At 37.8% G+C, this 20,640-nt stretch overlaps 1 protein-coding gene across 3 annotated transcripts in view; it reads right to left on the bottom strand.

Moving 5' to 3' along the window:
- Positions 1 to 20,640, bottom strand: part of HPGDS (hematopoietic prostaglandin D synthase) — a 29,213-nt gene that overhangs the window by 5,901 nt on the left and 2,672 nt on the right. Inside the window, exons 2-5 of one of the 3 annotated variants that reach the window (XM_044766330.2) lie at positions 20,471 to 20,598; positions 13,249 to 13,390; positions 7,895 to 7,987; positions 4,425 to 4,534 (exon numbers count right to left, since the gene is read on the bottom strand). In XM_044766330.2, coding sequence (XP_044622265.1) covers positions 4,425 to 4,534; positions 7,895 to 7,987; positions 13,249 to 13,381 — 336 coding nt within the window. In that variant the 5' untranslated portion in view covers positions 13,382 to 13,390; positions 20,471 to 20,598. Of the gene's footprint in view, positions 1 to 4,424; positions 4,535 to 7,894; positions 7,988 to 13,248; positions 13,391 to 20,350; positions 20,599 to 20,640 lie in introns of all 3 variants that reach the window. The other 2 variants (XM_070505361.1, XM_014838697.3) reach the window with 2 other exon arrangements.

The raw sequence follows: 20,640 nt of genomic DNA, 5'->3' as shown, positions 1-20,640 counted from the left end.
GTTTTCACTTCTTTACTGCATCAATATTCAACTTTTGACAATTTTACCTGACCACAAGGTGGCAGCAATGCAACTCACTACAAAGAGACTAGGCAACGAAGTACAAAAGAACTCTGTATTTTTCATGGTACCCTAGCCAGGTTCTGCTTGTTACTCAGAGAGTCTGTAGCCATCCGCAGTTACTCTGCAACATGTTCTCCCTTCACGTGATTGATTCATGAGCTTGGATTACGTCCTGTGAGTTTTGCTTTGTTTGAGTAGGTGGTATATAAGAGCCTTGTTACTCTAATAAGGTAGAGTGTTACTCTTGTCATAAACGTTCAAAGAACATTTTCCTCTGGAAGGTTACCTCTGTTATGGAGCCTCAGCCACCGAAGCGTACAAAATAGAGAAAGGCAAGCCTATCTCTTGATAAAGTGTCAATCGGTGGGGTCTTTGGCATGTAGAACAAAAAGCTTTAGATACTTTTTTCTAAGTTGGGGTTTCTATCTACTTGTCTCTGTATTTATAAGGATATATAAAATATAGATGCCATGTCTGACAAAGAAAAGGAAAAACAATGAGCACTGAACTATATAATAACACTGTATTAATTACAATAGCTAATATTTATTGAACAGTTTCTACCTAGCCATCGGTACTTGTGCTACCATTTAATCCTGCCAACATACGTCAAAGTAGATTCTATGATATCTCTACTTTACAGGCAAAGAATGTGAACCATTGATAGAGAGCTAAGTGACAACTAGTAAGAAAGGAATCAGGATTCAAGGCTGGCAGTCTGACTCCAGAGCCCAAGTGTATTTCTATCATCAAAGCTGAGTTTTTATTTAAGACTTTGTCCTAGTTAGTCGTATATATGTAGATATAAGTGTGTGTCTGTGTGTGTGTGTCTGTCTGTCTCCTCACACACCTTGCGTTTATGTCAAGGAATCAGTAAATGTGAATAATTTTATGTTCCAAATATCTACTCAAATCAGGAGGTCCTAATTAAATAGTATTTGGAACAAATGTGCTCAAGTAAATTGATAAGGCTGCATTTGTTCTGTGCTGTAGCTTTTGGAAATAGGCCTTAAGCTGTAACGTGTACGTAACAATTCATGCCCAGCTGCTGCCGCTGTGGCATTACACCCAGTGGTTAAGAACATGGAGTCCGAGCCAGAGTGATGGGATTTGAATTCTTTCTGCACCACTTACTAGCTAAATAATCTTAAGCAAGTTACTTAAACCACATGAACCTCAAGTTCTTCATCTGGAAAGTGAGAGTAAGAACAGTTTCTTCCTAAAGGAATGCTTTGGGAATTAGTCACTCATTTAAGAGAAAGTATGCATAGCTGATGAGGCTCTGGGTTCTACAGCCGGGCAGTCTTGATGTCTGACTTGGGCAACTCCACAGCCACTCTATTTCTCAGCTTCTTCATCTGCAAAGTAAGCATGTCAATAAAGAACACTTTCCTCATGGGGGCCTAGAGAGGAGCGACTGAGATAAAACACAGAAAAGGGTTTGAACAGCATCGGCATAGGTGAGCGAGTGATGAATTTAGCTCTCCCTATCACTCATTCAACAGGTATTTAGTGCCTGCTGCCTAAAGGCACTGTGGTAGGTGTGGAGGTACACCAGCGAATAAAACAGACATGATTCCTGCCCTCGTGGCACATTCTACTGGAGGAGACAAACAAGGAAGTTTATTTTAAAGTATAGATTGTGATGAACGCCCCAAAGGAAACCACGAGTGGGCTGTAATGGAGAATATCCAAGGAAGTCTACTTAGAATTCTGAATAAAGATGATGGATTTGACACACATATATAACTTTTTCATCCCAAAACCACAGTAAATGCATATTTTTGAAAAGGTAGAGCCTGCAAGGAGGTGGAAAACAGGAGAGGAGACAAGAGCAGACACAATCTGAAGCTGTAAAACAGATGGATGAATGGTACATGCAAAAGGAAAGCTGAAAACCAACACTACCTACCCTCCAAACCCTCACGTGGTTCAGGAAGTGGCAGGGTAGATCTAGAAGGGGGTCAGGCGGTAAGGGGGGATAAAATGAGGATTGGAGGAAAGCTGTGACAGAAGTGGTTTTAGCATAGGATCTCCTCCTTCCTCGCACACTGCTAGACACCTGCCCCTTGCATCCTTCACAGAGGCTGCAGAGGGTGAAACAGACGGTCTCTGAGGTGGGAGGTGTCATATACAATGTGCTGAGTGAGTATATGCACCCTGATGCTAAAGTCTGGACTCTCGGCCTTCTTTTTGCCACTTGCCTCCCAGAACACTGGCAGTCAGGCCTTTACTTCTGGGCAGGAGACTGTCTTCTCTAAGGAGATGCCTGAAGATAGTGATGTTGAGAAATAGCCCCAAAGGGCCTAGTGATGCTGAAAATCAACAAGCCCCATCCACATGCTGAGAGCTTTGAGTAATCTTTACTTTCTCTACCTTTACCGTGGACTATAAAGGATTCTCTGACTCCTAAAGAATGAAAGAGACCAAAACAAAGAGGAAAAATAGCAACTTTTAACAAACATACAATAGGCAGGGAGTTGATATTACATCCATTAAGTAAATATAAAATAATGTTTTTTAGAAAACAGAGAACATTACAGAAGAAGAGTCCTTATAAATTTAAAAACACAATTATCAGAAATTTTGAACCAAGGAGAAGGGTTGATGAGTAAAGTTGAAGAATTCTTCCTGAAAGTAATGCAAAGAAACAGAGATGGGAAGTAGAGAAAAGATCCAACATCTGAATAACAGGAATTCTAATATAATGGATCAAAGAAAAGAAAGGGGGAGGGAATTATCAATGAAATAATTAAAGGAAATTTCCTAGAATTAAAGGACACAAGTCCCAGATTTGAAAGGGCCCCAAAAGAAGAACGCACAATTTGGGCCAGCCCTAGTGGCCTATGGTTAAGTTCAGCACGCTCCACTTCGGCGGCCTGGGTTCAGTTCCCAGGCGTGGACCTGTATCACTCTGTTAGCAGCCACGCTGTGCTGGCAGCCCACATGCTAAAAACTAGAGGAAGATTAGCACAGATGTGAGCTCAGGGTGAATCTTCCTCAGCAACAAAAAAATTTTAAAAAGACAGCACAATGGATGAAAAGAGGATCATACCAAGACTAATCATTATAAAACTTTAGAACTCTACAGCCAAAAGTATTCCCAGCTTTCAGAGAGAAAAAGAATAAGTCATGTCTGAAAGGTCAGAAATTAGATTGGATTCAGACTTCTCAACAGCTAGAAGACCACAGATAAATGCTTTCCAAATGCTAAAAAAAAATTACTTTCAATATAGAAATCTATACCCAACCAAATTATGAAATAAGTATGAAGATGAAATAAAAATATTTTTAGATAAACAAGGCCCCAAACTTTGTCCTATGCTCAGTAAGCTATTGGAGGATTGCTCCACAAAAACAAGGATGGAAAAGTGAAGAATTAACCCAAGAAAGGATCAAAAGAAACATCCAAGATGATAATAAAGATTCCAGGATGACAACTGTGCTCCAGGGCTCTAGGTCAACCAAACCAGACTGAAGCAGTGTGACACACAAGACAGACACCTCCATACTGTCTGTCAACATCATACCTCTTCTCATCAAGCCTTCATTTTAACTCCTGGAATACTAGAGGATGTGCCCCAAATAAACAAAGGAGTAAATGAAGACAAAGATGGAATCCGGGAAACAGGATCCCAAATCAAGAGAAAGACATCCCTGGGACAGCAGTGAAGGGCAGTCTGATGATGACAGCTGTGCAGAAGGCCCAGGCAGCTCTACAAAGGAGAATGGAAATCTCCAAGAAAATAATGGAAATAACAGATTATCTCATATCATTGACCTTGTGGAAAACAGTATTGGCAGGCCATTGGATAGTGTGGGAGGGTTCAGCAATAAAAGCAAAAAGAATTCAGCAGATGAAAAAAGGCAATTACTGATTTTGAGGAGGAAAAGTGAGAAAGGAAATCAAATCTAAGTGTACTACAATGCACAATTCTGTATAATATTTGCATAGGCATGCTAATGTGATGACTGAATAGGAGTTAACCAAAAAACTTTAATATCATTATTTTGGGAGTTTGGGGAAAGGGAAGCAGAGAGGATGACTATGTAAGACATAAATTCTTATTACTATAAAAGAAGTCAGTAGAAACTAAAATTAGCGAATGAAAGAGAGCCATGTTACACATTCTCTAGGAATAATGCAGATGCGTAAGTCCTAAAAAAACAGCTAAAAGGGTTAAAAAGAGGGTTATGTCTGAGGAGGGGTTAATATGAGGAGGTAGGGCAGGGAATCACTGTACTTTGTTTTAAACTTTTTAATACAATATGGTATTTTAAAAGGAACTTTCTGAAGCACCTGACTAAAGTCTGGCAAGTGGATACGGTTAATGGCAGTAACAGCCAACTGATCACATTACTTTTATATCTTGTCTCTTCTCTGCCCAAGGAAAACGTGACATGAAATCGTCCAACGTGTCCACAATTGCATCAACTTGACATTGTTCCACTTCTGTTTTTCCAGCCAAATCTATGGAATAGAGAAAAGCCATTTTATGCCCAAGAATATGCTTGATTTAATTTACTATATTAAGATGCTTTTTTTAAATAGGCAATATATTCATATGGTTCAAAAATTCAAAGCAATTTAAAACAGTATCCAGTGAAGACTAACTCCCCCCCCCCCCCGCCCCGCCACCATGCGCCTCATTTTGCTCCCTTATCTGCCTACCATATTGGTCACCACTTTTATTAGTTATTTTGCATTCTTCCATTGTTTCTTTTTGAAAATAAGAATATATATGCCACTCAATAGGCACCTCCCCCATATATCCCAGAGATCTATCCTTGCAAGGCCCTCAAGGGCATCCTTGCTCTTTTTCAGCTACACGGGGTTCGTTGAAGCAGAAGTGCCACCATTTATTTAACTAGCCTCAACCGATTAGGTTTGTTTCCACTCTTTTGCTAATATAAGCAATACTACAATAAATAAGCTGTACCATGTATATTATCACTTGTTTTATAAAAAGAATTATTATTTTTTGGAGATAAGCTTTGTCAAGAGCATTTGTTTTCTTCCTGGAAACTACAATTTTAAAATAATAGAGGATTTTTTTTTCTTTCCTGCCATTCGTTGATCATCATTTTGCTAAGAAATAATTGGTCTTCCTAAATATTTTCTCATTGGTGTCAATTTAAAATGCTTCAGTGTGGAAGCATTCTAAAGTAGATTGCTTTTGTACAATTGTATAAATTTACTAAAAATCAAGGAGCTGTATACCGACAATGGGTGAATTGTGTGTAAATCACACCTTAAGAAAGCTGTTAAAAGTGAAGGAAAATGCTTTAGTGATTTAGAGTTCTTCTGTAAACTATGTTTTTTGTGTTTGATGTTCAAAGGTTGATTCTTCTTTCGGACCTTGAAAAGTCCCTCTGAATTTATCATAGGTTCTCTTCACTCATTTTCATCCTACTTTGACTTCCATGCTCAAGGCTTCAGCTATCAGTTTTATGCAGATGACACCTTATTCAACATGTTTGGCCCTTTCCCATATTCTCAGCCTCCTTTTAGACATTTCTCTGTGTATCCTTTTGGCCCCTGAACTTCCTCAACAAATCTCAAAATGGAGTCATCACGTCCTACCTCAAACCAGCTCTTCTTCCTTCATTCATTCAACAAATAATTACCGGGCTGCAACTGTGGGTTGGCCCCAACTGGAGGCTACAGCAGTGAACAAAAAAGAGAAATTCCTTACCTGCAAGGCACTTACGGCCAACTGGACATTGAAAGGGGTATTGCAAGTGAAGGAATGTTTCCCTTTTTTTAAGAAAAGGAGGAGGAGACGGAGGAGGAGCTAAGAGAATGACAAACTGTGTCCACGCTGTCATCTGCCAGCCCCTTACTCTCCTGGTCAAACAGATGCCCCCACATGCCAACATCTGTCTTCTAGCCCTATGCTGATGCTGTCATCACAAACTTCCTCATTTTTCCTCACTCCTTTTCCGTTGCTGTCTGAACTATTTCCGATGCATCTAAATGTGCATCGCTGAGGTCACGCCAATCAAATACAAAGTATGCCAGAATAATCTCCCCCAGCTCATAGCTATAATCACGTTGCTTTTCTAGATGAAGACCTACAATTGAAGTAAGACAGAGAAAGATAAATATTGTATGATCTCGCTTATATGTGGAATCCAAAAAAAAACAATACCAAACTCATAGATACAGAGAACAGATTTGTGGTTGCCAGAGGTGGGGGGATGGGTGAAAGTGGTCAAAAGGTAGAAACTTTCAGTTACAAGAGAAATAAGTTCTGGGGATGTAGTGTACAGCATGGGGACTATAGTTAATAACACTGTAGTGTATATTTGAAAGTTACTAAGAGAGTAAATCTTAAAAGTGCTCATCACAAGAAGAAAAAATTTCTAACTGTGTGGTAATGGATGTTAACTAGACATTGTGGTCATCATTAGCAATATATACATATATCAAATCGTTATGTTGTACACCTGAAGCTAATATAATGTTATATGTCGATTATATCTCAATTTTTAAAAACCCTACAATTGCTTAAGGAATGACATTCAGTCTCTGGAACTTTTTAACCAGGGCTCAATCTATTTTTCTATTGATTTCTCTTTCTACTTCTCCTCCACTTGGCAAATTTGAAGGTCTTTTCTTTTTCTCATGCCATTTTCTCTCTCCCTGGAATGTTCTAGCCCAGTGATGCTCAAGTGAGGTCCATGGACCAGCTGCATCAGCATCATTGGGAAGTTGTTAAGAAGGTAAATTCTTGGTCCCCACCCCGGGACTACTGAATCACGATCTCTGGAGTCAAGGCTGAGCAATCCGTGTTTTAATGACCCTCCAAGCCATCCTGATGCACAGACAGTTTGAGAAATCCTGCCCAAGTCCAGGTCTTCCTCTTGAAATTCTAGGCATCCTTTAAGGCTCAACTCAAATGTCATTTTCACTTCCAAGTCAAATTTCCATAGTCTGAAGTAATTGCCATCTCTTCTAAACTTCCAAAGAATTTTGTTTGTTGAAACATGTGTTAGTGAAAACCAAAATTTTTGTGTTTTTAACACATACACACTACTTTCGACCAAAAATGAAGGTCTGGTAATTATGGCCCATTTTATTTGTGGGCTAACCACGTGTCCATGGCTTGGATCACAGTGGTTGTCAGGGGAGGGGAAGAGGAATAGGGTGGGGAGCGGGGCATGGTGATTCTGCAGACCGATTAGAAAGGCACTGTAAAAGAAACCAAACATAGCTTTTTCCTCAAAAAGAGTGTTGGGGGGGTCTATGGGGGACTGTATGGGGGACTGTATGAGGGTGGGAGAAAGGGCATCAGGCAAAGAGGAGAACCAACAGTTTCTGTATTTCTCCTTATCTCACCATGGTCGGGAGATGATCCAGAAGCCAGCTACCCACAGAGAGCCTCAGGTGGCCCTTGGTGGAGGCAGAGAAGACTCCCCTTCTATTGTTTTCAGCGTGATTAGGAGGAAGGACCTCGAGAACATGATTTTAACAGTCTGAGTCATTTCAAGCTCTGTATACCATATGTCTTTCCTATTAGTTAATCTTCTCTGATAACTTATGATAGGCATGCTGGCCAAAGTTTGGATTCAGACCTATCTGTCCAATTTTCTCAGTTAGGGATTGGGGCAAGGAGGTGTGGGGCAGGAGGGGTAGCAGGTGATAAAAATAAAATTATTGTCTGAGAAACTCATGGAAAGTTAAACTGATACAGAGGGGACATTTACATTTCTCTAGCATTTAATTCCATTTTTCTTTGTTCAATAATAAAGTTATTTAAGAAATATTGAATATATGTCATGTATTTTTTTCAGTTATGAAAAGTCTTAAACACAATAAACCTATTACCTGTGTTTCTGGTCAAGTATCTTGCTATTGCGAGGCTCTGGTGAAGGTTAAGCCCATCGACTTCCAAGATGGGGATTTTGCCAAATGGAAGAGCTTAAAATAAAACAAGCAAAGAATCAACTTCCATAACAAAATCAAGTTTTGCTACTTCCATTTTTGCTGATAATTGTGAAAATAAAGCATGATTTTGAAGTTATGGAATTCTTGAATATTTATTCTAAAAGGGACATTAGGGACCCTCTAGTGGAATGTTTACATTTTACAAGTTTTAAAAAAAAAAGAGTGGTTAGAAGACCTGCTATAGCCAGTGACAGACCCAGGTCTGGGACCCAGGCTTACAGTGAAACTAGATATCATCTCGTATACTTACTACTTAACTATTTGAAAACTTTTCTTTTAAAGCTTCATTAATTTTGTGGCCTTGATCAGGGATCACATGAAATATTTTTAAAACCATAGTCTGAAGAATATGGAGAGTTTGACTGACTTACTGAGTTATGGTAAGGAATTTAGCCAAATTCTTATTTCGATGAGGGACTATTTGAAGTGTATAGTGAGGCAGCAAGCATATTTGTACAAACATAGGATAGACACAGCAGATGTATTAAAATTTTATCTGTAAATTCTACTTTGTTTTCTTATCTAAACCTATTATATTTTTGTCAGAAAGTAATGCACATTTTAATAGAAAAATTCTAAGATGAAGATAAATAAAAATAATTCTACCACATAATTATAACCATTTTAATTGCCTTCCCATATATATTTTTTAAAAAATCATAATGTATATAATGTTTATAACCCACTTTTTTCATGTGACAATATCCTTTTAAAATTTTTCTAAATCAGTGAAACTATCTTTTTAATGACTTTTCTTTATACTTTGCCATATGAATTGATCACAGTTTTCCCAACCAGTGCCTCAGTTTTGGACATATAATTGTTTAGGAAAGAGGGAAAAGGATAAAGTTCCACTCATACTCCCATGACGCTAACACAACTCTTAGCCCCAACCTTCAAGTGTCTTTCATGCGCACACCGAATAAGTACAAGATGAACTGCAGATCTTATCAGGAATAAAACATCGTGAGTACTCACCTGATGAGTGTGCCAGGTACTGTTCGAGTGCCTGAGAGACGGTAGTGAGCAAAACGAAGTCCCAAACAAGCTGACACGAATTGTGATGCCTTATTTGAAGCAAGGTATGTGATCAAGAGGGAATTAACATGCCTAACATTAGGGGGGTGGGGCGGTGCTTCCTTTGTGCTAGGCATTGTTCAAAACATTTTACATGCCCATTAGGTCTTCTAGTACTTACAACCACCGTATGAAGCAGGCGTTAATTACTATCTCATTTTATAACTGAAGAAATGAGGTGAAGAGAGGTTATGTAAATAGTCCAGGTCACACCTGGTAGAGATGAGATTCAAACTGAGGTCAGTTGGAATCCTGGCTCAAGCTGTTTTGCTAGTTCTAAGAGCCATATTTTGAGAAAGACATTAAAAATCAGAGCAAGCTCAAAGGAGAGTATCCAAGTTAGAGGGGGTCTAAAATCACGTTTCATGAGGATTGGCTGAAGAACATGGCACTCTTCACAAGAGGAGACAAAACAAACAGAGTGGAACATAACAGCCATCTCCAGATACGGCCCAGCTATCAGATGGAAGAAAAAATTGACTTAGTCTGACTCTCTCTAAAATGCAGAACTAGAACTACAAGTAACAGAAGGGCAGATGTTAACTCAAGGCGAAGGATAATTTTGGTCACACTGGAACTACTGACAACAGAATGTGTTTTCTTATGAGATGGTGAGCTGTCACCTACTGGAACCATTTGAGCCAAGCTCGGGATAACTGCCAACAGTTGGAATATTGGGGTGCATCTAACAAGAAGAAATTTAAGAAGACAAATGCTAAGTCCTTCATTTGGTTCTAGAAAAAAATAATTTCAGAACTGTTGGAGGTAACAGGGTCACCTGTCCAAAAGCTTATAAGGAATTTAGTGATGCTTGAATATAAGGCGTCAGTGTGATACAGCTACCAAAATAACTACTGTGATCTTGGTAAGATGTATCAGAATAATAATCTAGACCTGTGCTAGAGCAATGGTCCCATTCTGCTTTGTGCCGCTCTTGTGACTGGAACATTGTGTCTCCCCACAGGCACCACACATTAAATGGCAGACATACTTGTGTCACGAGGAAACTCAAACCAGGGGATATAGATGGAAGACTCAAGGAAGAGAAAAGAGTCTTCCCTTGGGCCTAGATGTGATTGCAGATCTCAGATAGTCTGTGGGAAACAGCATCTAAATCAAGAAGCAGAGCCAGGGGTGGGAAGGTTGGACTGAAATTCACAACGATGATCAGGGAAACAATCAAGGAAGTTCCAAAAGTTGACATCTAAATAGACGTCCAGACACATGAGTTAGCTGGGGACGCAGGTCTGAATTCATCCGAAGACCTTTATCTTCACTCCAAGTATTTTCACTGAACTGGCTACCCAGCACTGGCTTTTTCTCTATGATGCCTTAAAGGTACTAAATTTCCTCAAATAACTTGATGAGAAAGAAGGAACAATCTGTTCTCCATGGATTACAGTGATAACCCAAGACCAATGTATGAAAGCCATCAGGAGATGGACTCCAATTGTGTATAAGATTCTTTTAAAAGTTCTCCTTCCTTATATTGTCTGTTCTCTCCTAGAATTTCATTGAGATGTTGAACCTCCTAAACAGATTGATTCTCAATTTTCCTTGTCTTTTTTCTCTTATCTTTCATTTCTTTTTCCTATTGTTGTACTTTCTGGGGGATTTCCTTATTTTTCATCATTTTATTGACTTGTTTGTATCAAATTTTTAAACTTTTCGTCCCTGAATATTCCTTTCTAGAGCTATCATATTCAAGCTTGATTTCTTTGTCCTTGTGGGTCTTTGCCTTTTTTTGGAAAAAAAGTACCTTAATGTTATTAAAGGAGAGAAAAAAATATAAACACCTGTGCACAATCTACCAGGTTGGACCAGGAAGAACTTTTTAGTAGAAAACCCAATGATATTCTAGGCCATAGCAGAGGAGATGCCATAGAAAGTTTCAAACACTAGAGAGTATTCCTCAATTGAATAGATGAGACCAGATAAAATTTGTAATAGAAACTGTTTTTCAACATCTGTTCTTTCCTTTTTTCTCAAAGTAATAAATCTTGGATTTTTAACTGGGCAAATGATTATCCACAATAAAGTCAACATTTTCCAACTTCCCTTGAAGTACAGTGACTACGTTCTAGCCAAAGGGATGTAAGCAGAAGCGATGTGTGAAACTCTCTGGTCAGGCTCTTAAAAGGAAGAGGTGTGTCCCCTTTCCTTTTTCACATGTATGAATGGAGTGTAAAAGGAGAATGAATTATCTTACACTGAGTAACTGAGACAACCCACTAGGGGTGACAGGTCAACAGAAAAGGAGGAGCCTAATTTTTGACAACTTTGTGGAACAGAATCATTACAGCAGCTTGGGCTTTTATGCAAAGGAAATAAATTTCTATCCTCTTTAAGCCATTTTTTGTGTTGGCTGTCTGTTAAAACATTTGAAACTATATCCTAACCATCAGGAACTTTGAGATCTCTTTCAACTCTAAGAATCCATGAAAATATTAAGAAAATGCAGCAATTCCATTTCCAAAAACATAATGAAAAATCAAGGTAGAATAGGGTAAGAGGCACTCAAAGAACTTATATCTAAAAATTGAAAGGCAGAATTTGTTATATGTAACATCTCTGCAACTTGCTATCCATCTTAATTAGTAGATAAAATTAATTTTTACCTATTTTATGTCCACAGAATTAAACATCCCATGTACAAATTCTGGTATTAGAACACATTTGGATATTAATGGTAACGTTTTATGAGAACAGGAAATAAGATATCCTATCCCACTAGAGCAGTGGCTATGGGGACAATGACTTCTAGGGAACTGATGCTTCCAAAAAGTGTGTGGCAATATTTATTGTTAATATACCAATTATCCTGGTATTATTGTTGTTGGCATTATCTAGCACAAATAACTTAGCCATATTATTAAATTGACCTGTGTTTGAAAATCAGCTCTACCTTGTTAGGGCTATGAACCTGGAAAAATTACCTAAACTCCGTGTGCTTCAGTCATTCCAACTATAAGACAGAAACAACAATATATCCCACATAGGCAGACTTGAGAAATGAAATGACATAGGGTCTGTAGGGAATCTACAAAAGGGGCCAGATCGTCTTCAAGGACGTGACAGTTGTTTTCCTCAACTTCATTTTTATGTGATTCTGTAATAATCCACTCATAAACGTGAATTTTAGACATGTAATTAATATCTAGTTCGTATTTCTAGGTAACATGGCAAGCATCTCAAGGATAATTTACAACTTACTGAGAACCACATACTGTTGTTTGTTTAGGTAACAATATTTCTAATTCTTTGCCATTGCCTGAGTGGTAAGTAGCATGTTTTCATTGGGTCACCCGCCCAATTTGCCAATTAGTTCTTTCCTCTGATCAAACAGATCCCAGCTTTGTTCACAGATCCACTCCTCTCTCACAAAGCCACATGCCTCATGAAAACTGATTCCATCCCCGAATTCAGAGGTGGATCAGACAGTTCTAAGGTTGTCCTCATCCCTTTTGCCAGTGACTGGCTCAGAAATGGACACGTGACCCAATGTGAGCCAGTGAGACACAAGAACTTTGCTGAGGTCTTCCAGAAAAGTTTTCCTTCATTCATCTGAGAACACTGAAGGAAACAAGGCTCTCTCTCTTTTTCTTTCTCTTTCTATCCTCTTGATGATGCTGTCCAAGGATGTGAGGCTGGAATTGCAGCAAACACATCGCTACTGGCCTCGTGATACAGCCAACACAGAGGAGAAAAAGCAGATAAAACCATCTTTTGAAACCTGTCCTACTTCAAAATTTTCAATTATGTAATGCAATTCATTTCCTTATTATTTAAGTCACTTTGAGCTTGCTTTTCTGTTAGAGCAACATATCTGATCCATTGTCAAAACATAGATATCTGTGGCAAGCCCACCAATTCCAATTGTCAAGAACATTGACTTCAGTATTCCCTCATTTCAGCTTTCCTGACAAAGCTTAATATTAGTTTATCTTTATATTCTCTGTGAGGTTTTTGTTTTCACCTCGAATAGGAAATTTCCCGAGTCACATAGCATTTACTTAACTTGGCTGAACTGCTGCTTCTCAATGTAAAGCTACGGCAGATTTAAAAACTTTTATTTTCTCATTTCCCTGAGGAAAGATGAAAGGTTCTAGAAACATATTTTTCCCACATTTCCACAAACTATTATTTGTGCTACTTACCTGATTTGATTTCAGGCCAATCAGCTTGTTCTATTCGGTGGTCTTCATACTTTATGTCTAAATATGCAAATATGTAACGGATAATTTCTGCCCTCCCCCTCATATTAAAATAAGTGAGTTTGTAGTTTGGCATGGTGTGATTCTGCAAAGAGAAAAATGGAAGGATTATGTTAACAGCCCCTTAGAGAAGTTTCAACATGTTTCTTTGGGGACTTTTTGAAAATTTTATGGCATCTTTTGAGATAACTGGAGATATTAGAGGATATTTCAAAACCAGAATTATTAATCATTATCCTAATAACATATGGGGAAGACTTGATAGAAATAAAATCAAATTCAAATTCTATTTATAAAAAGACTTTAGAGTGAAAGGTTATCTACACACCAGCATTCACAGGAGAGAGTCAAAAACTTTCCACTTTAAGATGTATTTGTCCTGCCTTTAGTCATGTGTCATGGGTGGTGTTTGACATTTGGTTTGTTGTTGCTTTGGTGACACAGCTGAGTTTGTGAGGACAGCTGAGTAAGGACGGCAAGGCAGGGTGCATGCAAGAGGAATGTGAGCCGGTGTGCCAACCTGCCATCCCCTCCCTCCCTCGCCCGAGGCCTTGCCCTCTGAGAATCAAAGGCTTAGGGGAACAGTGCTCTCTTTGCTCTCTTACTGCTGCCGGGTTTTACTGGGTTGCTTGCACCATACAAGCATACCCCATCTTGGGGACTTCTGGTAGGATGGGACAATGGTGAGCATACTCCTCCATTCCCTCTACGGAGGAGCAAGAAAGAAAGAAAATTAGTCTTACATTTCAGAACGTTTGCTATTACTGACCATATTGGTTAGATGGAGGTCATTATAATTTTGTGAGTTTTCTGTGATTTGTATCATCTCAATTCCATCGTTTATAAACAGTTGATTTTAAGCATTAATAATATGATGTATTATAATTTTATAATGATCAGGCAACTGAGAAAGAAACCTTTTCATTTGAAATTCAATTCTTCCACTTAGTTGCTGTGTATCTTAGGGCTAGTCAACAAAATCTTTCTGAATTTCAAAGCCCTCTTTTTATAGAGACACTAATATGGATTTGGGGATTTAATAAGGTAATACACGTAAAGCATTTAGCATAATGAGAAACACAATAATTATTAGCTATTAACAGTAATAACTTTGAACTTGTTCTATAGTCAAGAAGAAACACTGTGAGTACAGCACACCAAAATAAATAATAGAGTAATTAAATAAAAATCATAAATAACAATTATTTATTTAAAGTGGCACGTTTAAATAGCTTATTCTCCACCGAGGAGGTCTTCCAAAGATACTAATGGAATATGAGATAAAAAGAAAAGTTGGGCTCAAGCCTCAAAATCAAGTTCCATTTGAAATCACATCAAATAAACGGTCAAACACAAATCACGAAAATCTAGATTGCCAAGTTCATATCTCAAGTTAATGCGTTCATGGTGTCTATCTGCAGAGAGGATTACCAGAAAACTATCTGGTTGCCTACCTAGACCCCCTCAGGATCCAGGAAATGATGGGGATGACGATTCCTAGTGAATCCATTTCTCTGGGCCCAGCTTCTCCATGTCCAGAGGTCATGGAGTGGAGGTGGTGCTCCTTGTTAGAAGCAGAGTCACCCTAATCATTTCATCTCCTGTCCACTCCCATTAGCCAGTCCAGCCCCTACCCAAGTGAAGTGTGGCACATGCCACACACATCAACATGGGAGGGAATGTCCTCTGCAGAGAAAAGGCCCTAAATTCATTTAGGGGAGAAATACGCATAAAGGGAGTTCAAATTTGGGGGACTAAATGAAGTGCCCATCAGAACAATGAGGCAGTTTTCCAAGTTTCTTAGAAACATTGAACTTAAAAATAAATAGTGAGAAAAGTATGAGGTCACAAAAGTAGTAATAAAAAGTATAAAGTAATAAGGTTCCCTCTGAAAAAACAAAACATTTTACGTAATCATAATAAAGGGAACATTCTTACCGGGGAAATAAAAACATGTTGTTACAATTCCCTAACTTATTTGTTTTAAATCTGAAAAGGACAAAAAAAGCCTTCAGAATGGGAAAAGTACCATTCTTAGTTGCCACTTTTATTTAAAAGGCATTTTATACCATTGCTTAAATTGATTTGTGCTGTTGTAGGTCAATTCTTCCATGGCAACAAAGAAATTATATATATTTTCCTTATAAACATTATATATGTGTATAGATTCATTTATGTCCATATGATCAACATTAAAAATGAAACATTTGGTCAAATATCACACAAATATCAGTGTCCACCTCCTGAATCCTGCATGAAAACAAAGCGTGGTTTGTGGTTGTTGTTAACTTGCAAAGCCGTGCTATTTTATATTGTATTTCACTCAAGTAAAGAAGACACTTAAAAATTCTTAGCATAGGTTGATAGCTAGCTGTATTTCTCTGAAAACAGATCTTTAAATCTAAGATTTGGCACAACTCCATGAAGATCTGACAAATGCTTATCATTCCTTCTAGAACATCCTGTCAACCGTCGTTAACTCAATGAAACTGTGCGTGCACATCACATTCCTGTAGTTACTTGCATATTACATTTTACACTGAGCAAAAGTCTGGTTTCTTGATTTCTACAGCTACAAAGTTCCAAAGTTGAAGACTTACTTTTAGGATATATGTGCACATTTTTATAACACGAAAAATAAGTAAAGGTAAATGCAGTTGGAAATATTTACTGATTCTAAAAATCCTTTCTATATTTTATAAAGCTTTTACATAAGAACTAACAGAAAAAATTCCAAGTAAATGTTTCTATGGCCTAGGAAAATATAAGGAAATTTACTATAAATGCTAAATATAAGTATAGAGGATACTCTCTGGAAGAATTTTTCTCCCTCGTATTGCATGTAGCAGTATATCTCTGTTACAATAATCTCACTTTGTTAAAGCCTTTGTTTCATAAGGACAATGGACTAAAAGGATGAAGGTAAAACATCCCCACCCGACTAAGGGGTGAATCTCAAGGTTAGAGCAGGTGGATGGCGGAAGGGCGCTGTGACTTTGGAGCCACCCCACCACTCACGATCTGAACGGCCTTGGGCAAGTTATCTGTTTCTAGCTTTAGTTTCCACATCTATAAAAGGGTAGTGAAAATATAGTATAGTTTCCTCATCTGTAAAAGGGTAATGAAAATATTATGTGTAAAGTACCAACACAGTGCTTGGCGCACAGTGTGTGTTTAGAAAGAAAAGAACGAACGAAAAGGGAGACGGGGAGGGAGAGAGCGAGAAAGGGGCAGTTCCTGCCCCGGGAGAGGTTAGAGTCAGCTTTGTGTGATTGACTGGACTCCAATCCTCAAGATCGTGATCTCTGATAAACTCATCCTGCTGCAAGCACACAAACAAGACAAATTAAATATAAAAGGAAAATTTATAGTGAGGATTAGAAGCAAGATCAACTTTGCCTGGACCAAGATGAACAGACAGAGGACCCAGCGAGCAGGCCCCGAGTGGGGAGGGAGGTGAGGCCAGGCAGGAGCTTAGCTCCTTCAGAATAAAGGAGAATGAGACCCTCCACACAGCTGGGAGCCTGGAGCGATGTGTGCTGGAAAAGAGCAACTGGCAGGCTGTTCCATGAAACTTTTAAAAGGTCAAATTGCAAACCTCTAGTAACACTGATAAAGAGGGAAAAAATGTAAGTCACAAATCATTAATATTACAAATAAAAAGGGCTCCTAATAGCAGATAAAATAGATATTTAAAAATCATCAGCTAACACTACAAATAACTTTGTCACTAAAGTTTGTCACTAAAAATTAAAATGGAAAAATTCTGAGAAATATATAAACTGACACACTCAAATCAAAAAGAAACTGAGAATCCGCATTTAACAATAACCAGTAAAGAAACTGAATTAGTAACTAGTTATCCCAAGAAAGACACCAGGTTCAGGTGATTTACAGGTAAATTTTACCTAATCTTCAAGGGCAAGGTAATCCTTATCTTCTACAAATAGTTTCAGACAATTGAAATATGAGAAATGTTCAAAGATATTAAAACACGAAGTTTGTAGGCTAATCTCACTATAAACATAGATATAAACATCCTAAGTAACTTATTAGCTGTTCAAATTTAGTAGTGTGTAAAGAGAAATAAAACATAATGACAAGATAGTGTTTGTCCCAGGAATGCAAGATGTTTCAACATCAAAACATCCATTTGTATAATATACTACAATACTAGATTTAAAAGGGAAAAATCATAAACCATACTATCTTCTCAATAGATGCTAAAGAAATGCCTTAAAAAAAGTATACATAAAATTAATCACTTACCATGTGATCAACACTTTTAAAAAAAAATTTAGCAAACTGATAGAAGAAAACTTCCTTAACCTGATAAGTGTCTACAAAACACTTAGAGCAAACATCATACACAATGGGGAGCCAATAGAAGCATCTTCTCTAATGTTAGGAACAACAAGAACCCCACCATTACCCCTACTATTCAACATGGCCCTGGAAGGCCCAACCAATTCAGTAAGCTAAGACAACAGTAGATAAGGCAGCAAAGGAGTGAAAAGGAAGAGACAAAACTGTCCTTATTTGCAATCAAAATGACTGTGTTTAAAATCCAAGAGTCTACAGATAAACCCGATCCTAACTTTTGAATGGAAATGACCAGAATAGCCAAGACAAATCAAGAGGACAAGACAGGACCTGACCTACCAGATGGCAAGACTTATATAAAAAGCCTCGTAATTAAGGTATGTGATATTTGTTCAGGACTAGACATATGGAGATGCACAGAGTCTTGAAAAAGATGCTCAGATATAAGACGACATGACCTTACAGTGGGGACATTAAGAGACTAGACAAAAATGGTTCTGAGACAAAAGAGGAAAAGTATACATAATTAGACCCCAACTTCCCATAATTCATAGAAATAACATCCAGGTGGATTAGAGACCTAAATATGATTTGACTGGCCTAGGCAAATTCCATTGCCGTGCTGATCTCTTCTGTCCTGTTAGCTTCATTTCTGAGCCCTTCCACTGTGATTCTGTGTTAAGAATCCCAAATAGGGAAAGTTGCATATATTTCCTGAAATGATACAGAAACAAGAAGTAAAAAGGTTGATTATGCTTACACTAAAACTAAACACGGGTGTCCTTCCACTCCATGTCAAGTCCCTGATTCAGCAGAGAAATAAAAAGCCCTTAGAATCCTGCTTGAAAAATAAGATATACAGTTTCTCAAAGAACATATGAATGATGACTAATAAACACCTTGGATACAAACTTCCACATGTGAACTCATATGAAATTAGCATTAAATGCAAAAGGAGATTTAGCTTGTAGTTATGTTAAACTTGTTGAGAAATTAAATCTTTTACATGGAAATGATAGTGTTTTTGAAAAGTGCTGTCTTGGGTCCTTCCTTTCTTTCTCCTAAGTTTGTAGCTCTTTTTACTCTATATAACACTGATACATTTCAGCCGACTAACAACAACAAAATACAGGAGCATTCAATCCCAGAGGGAATTTTAATGCAGTCATTGATAAAATGCAAACTATCATAACATAACCATTTAATTTTAACTAAGGCGGCATTCTAGTCTGTATATTGCTGTAAGAGCAAAGAAAAACATAGTCTCAAAAATTCTAGTCTATGCCAGAAAGGTGACAACAATCCAAATTCAACTCTGGCAAAGGAAGTTAATATTCAATGACCACGTTATGCACCTTAAAGATTTCAGCAGATAACTGAAAAAAGGGATAGAATTTTGGGAGTAATTTTGATGGACAGAAAACTTACAAATAAGGAATTAACTATTAACCTTTTACAACTGAATTCCAAACATAAATGCTATTTATCTTAATTTATTTTATTCATGAAAGTGTTCATCTACAGGAGCTCTTACTCTGAAATAAACAGGACTTCAAACATACTTGGGAATTCCAGATACAGTTTTATATAGGCCTAGCGATAGAGCAAAACCTATGAGTTCGAAGTAGGAAAACAAACATTACTTGTGAATTTGCCAACAGTCTTCTTTACTACGTCTTAACTTGACCAGGAATAAACCTATTCATGTAGTGGCGTGGAGTATAATGTTTGTACTCCCCTTGTATAGGCTATTGTGTTTTGAAATGAAAAATTGGATTCAGACTGCAATCCCGTGAGATGCCATTATCTACACAGGAACTTCTTGTACATAATGACGTTAATTAAAAACACTGTATTACCTGCTAGCAGTTGGTGGTAAAGTATTTTGATTTCCCTTATTCACAATGTTCCTGAGCATTTCTAGTTCAGTTCTGGAAAAGTTGCCAGGTTCGAGTTAAATGTAGGACAATGGAGAAATATAAAAATGTTTGTTAACTGAGTAAGTTCTTGAATTCAATCAAACACTGGATATTTAATTTTGAATTGGCAAGCCGGGATCTCTAATTTCCCATCAAAGGCCAACTAAATACCATTTGCCTCACAGTAAAGCCAAAGCAAGAAGAACAACAGAAATATCTTCTGGGAGCTGTGAGTTCAAATTCCTAGATGGGGAAAATCCCTTAAACGACACTTGAAACCAAATTATAATAGAATGCAATGCTTGGCATAACATGAAGACACGTCAACCAAATGAGCCTTAAAGTGATAGAAAATATCACAAAGAAAATCCCTGAATTTAAAAGAAAAAAGACAAGTGAAGAACCATGAAATGAAATTCTCTACTGCTTCACACATTGAAAACATCACTTGGGAAAATTGTGGAAGAAGTCACCAACCCTGATTAGGACAGAATTTTTCCTCTGGTATTGACTGTATTTTCTGTGTAAAAATCCACTCGAAGGATCTTTCAAATTCTCTTAAAATCTTTTAAAAACTCTCGTACCTGTATTTCTCTTAGAAACTACCATTTGATTCCCACATGGTCACTAACATAGAGAGGCTCCAAATGAGACAAAGTCAGAGTAAGTGAAATGGCGAAAATAGGTGACAAGACAGTCACTCAGTCACACACAGACTATGATAGTAATAAAATTAAGCCCTAAAATGAAGAGTGAAGACTACCTCATTTCTAATCTTTGTAGAGTCCAGTCATATCACTTACTTGTGCTGCGTCTCTGTGGAGTCTCCAGTATCTTCTATGCCCTCGTACGTGACTGCAACTTGGGTTCATATGACAAGTAAGTGACAGTCACAAGCCAATGAAAGAGAAGAGGCAACTTACTTCCACCTAAGTCTCTTCTTCGTTTCTTAGATGGAACATGCCTGGTGTGCAGTGCGAGCCTGCAAAAACTGCTGGTTGTTCTTGTATCGGATTTCTGTGTATAAAGAACCTCGGATATTTGCATACAGCTGTAAAGTCAAAGTTGTAGGTGCTGACATGAGCCAACTGCT

The sequence above is a fragment of the Equus asinus genome, chromosome 3 (assembly GCF_041296235.1).
Source record: "Equus asinus isolate D_3611 breed Donkey chromosome 3, EquAss-T2T_v2, whole genome shotgun sequence".
NCBI classification, from domain to species: Eukaryota; Metazoa; Chordata; class Mammalia; order Perissodactyla; family Equidae; genus Equus; species Equus asinus.
The sequence above is the reverse complement of the archived record's forward strand: the minus strand, read 5'-3'. Positions and strand labels throughout refer to the sequence as shown.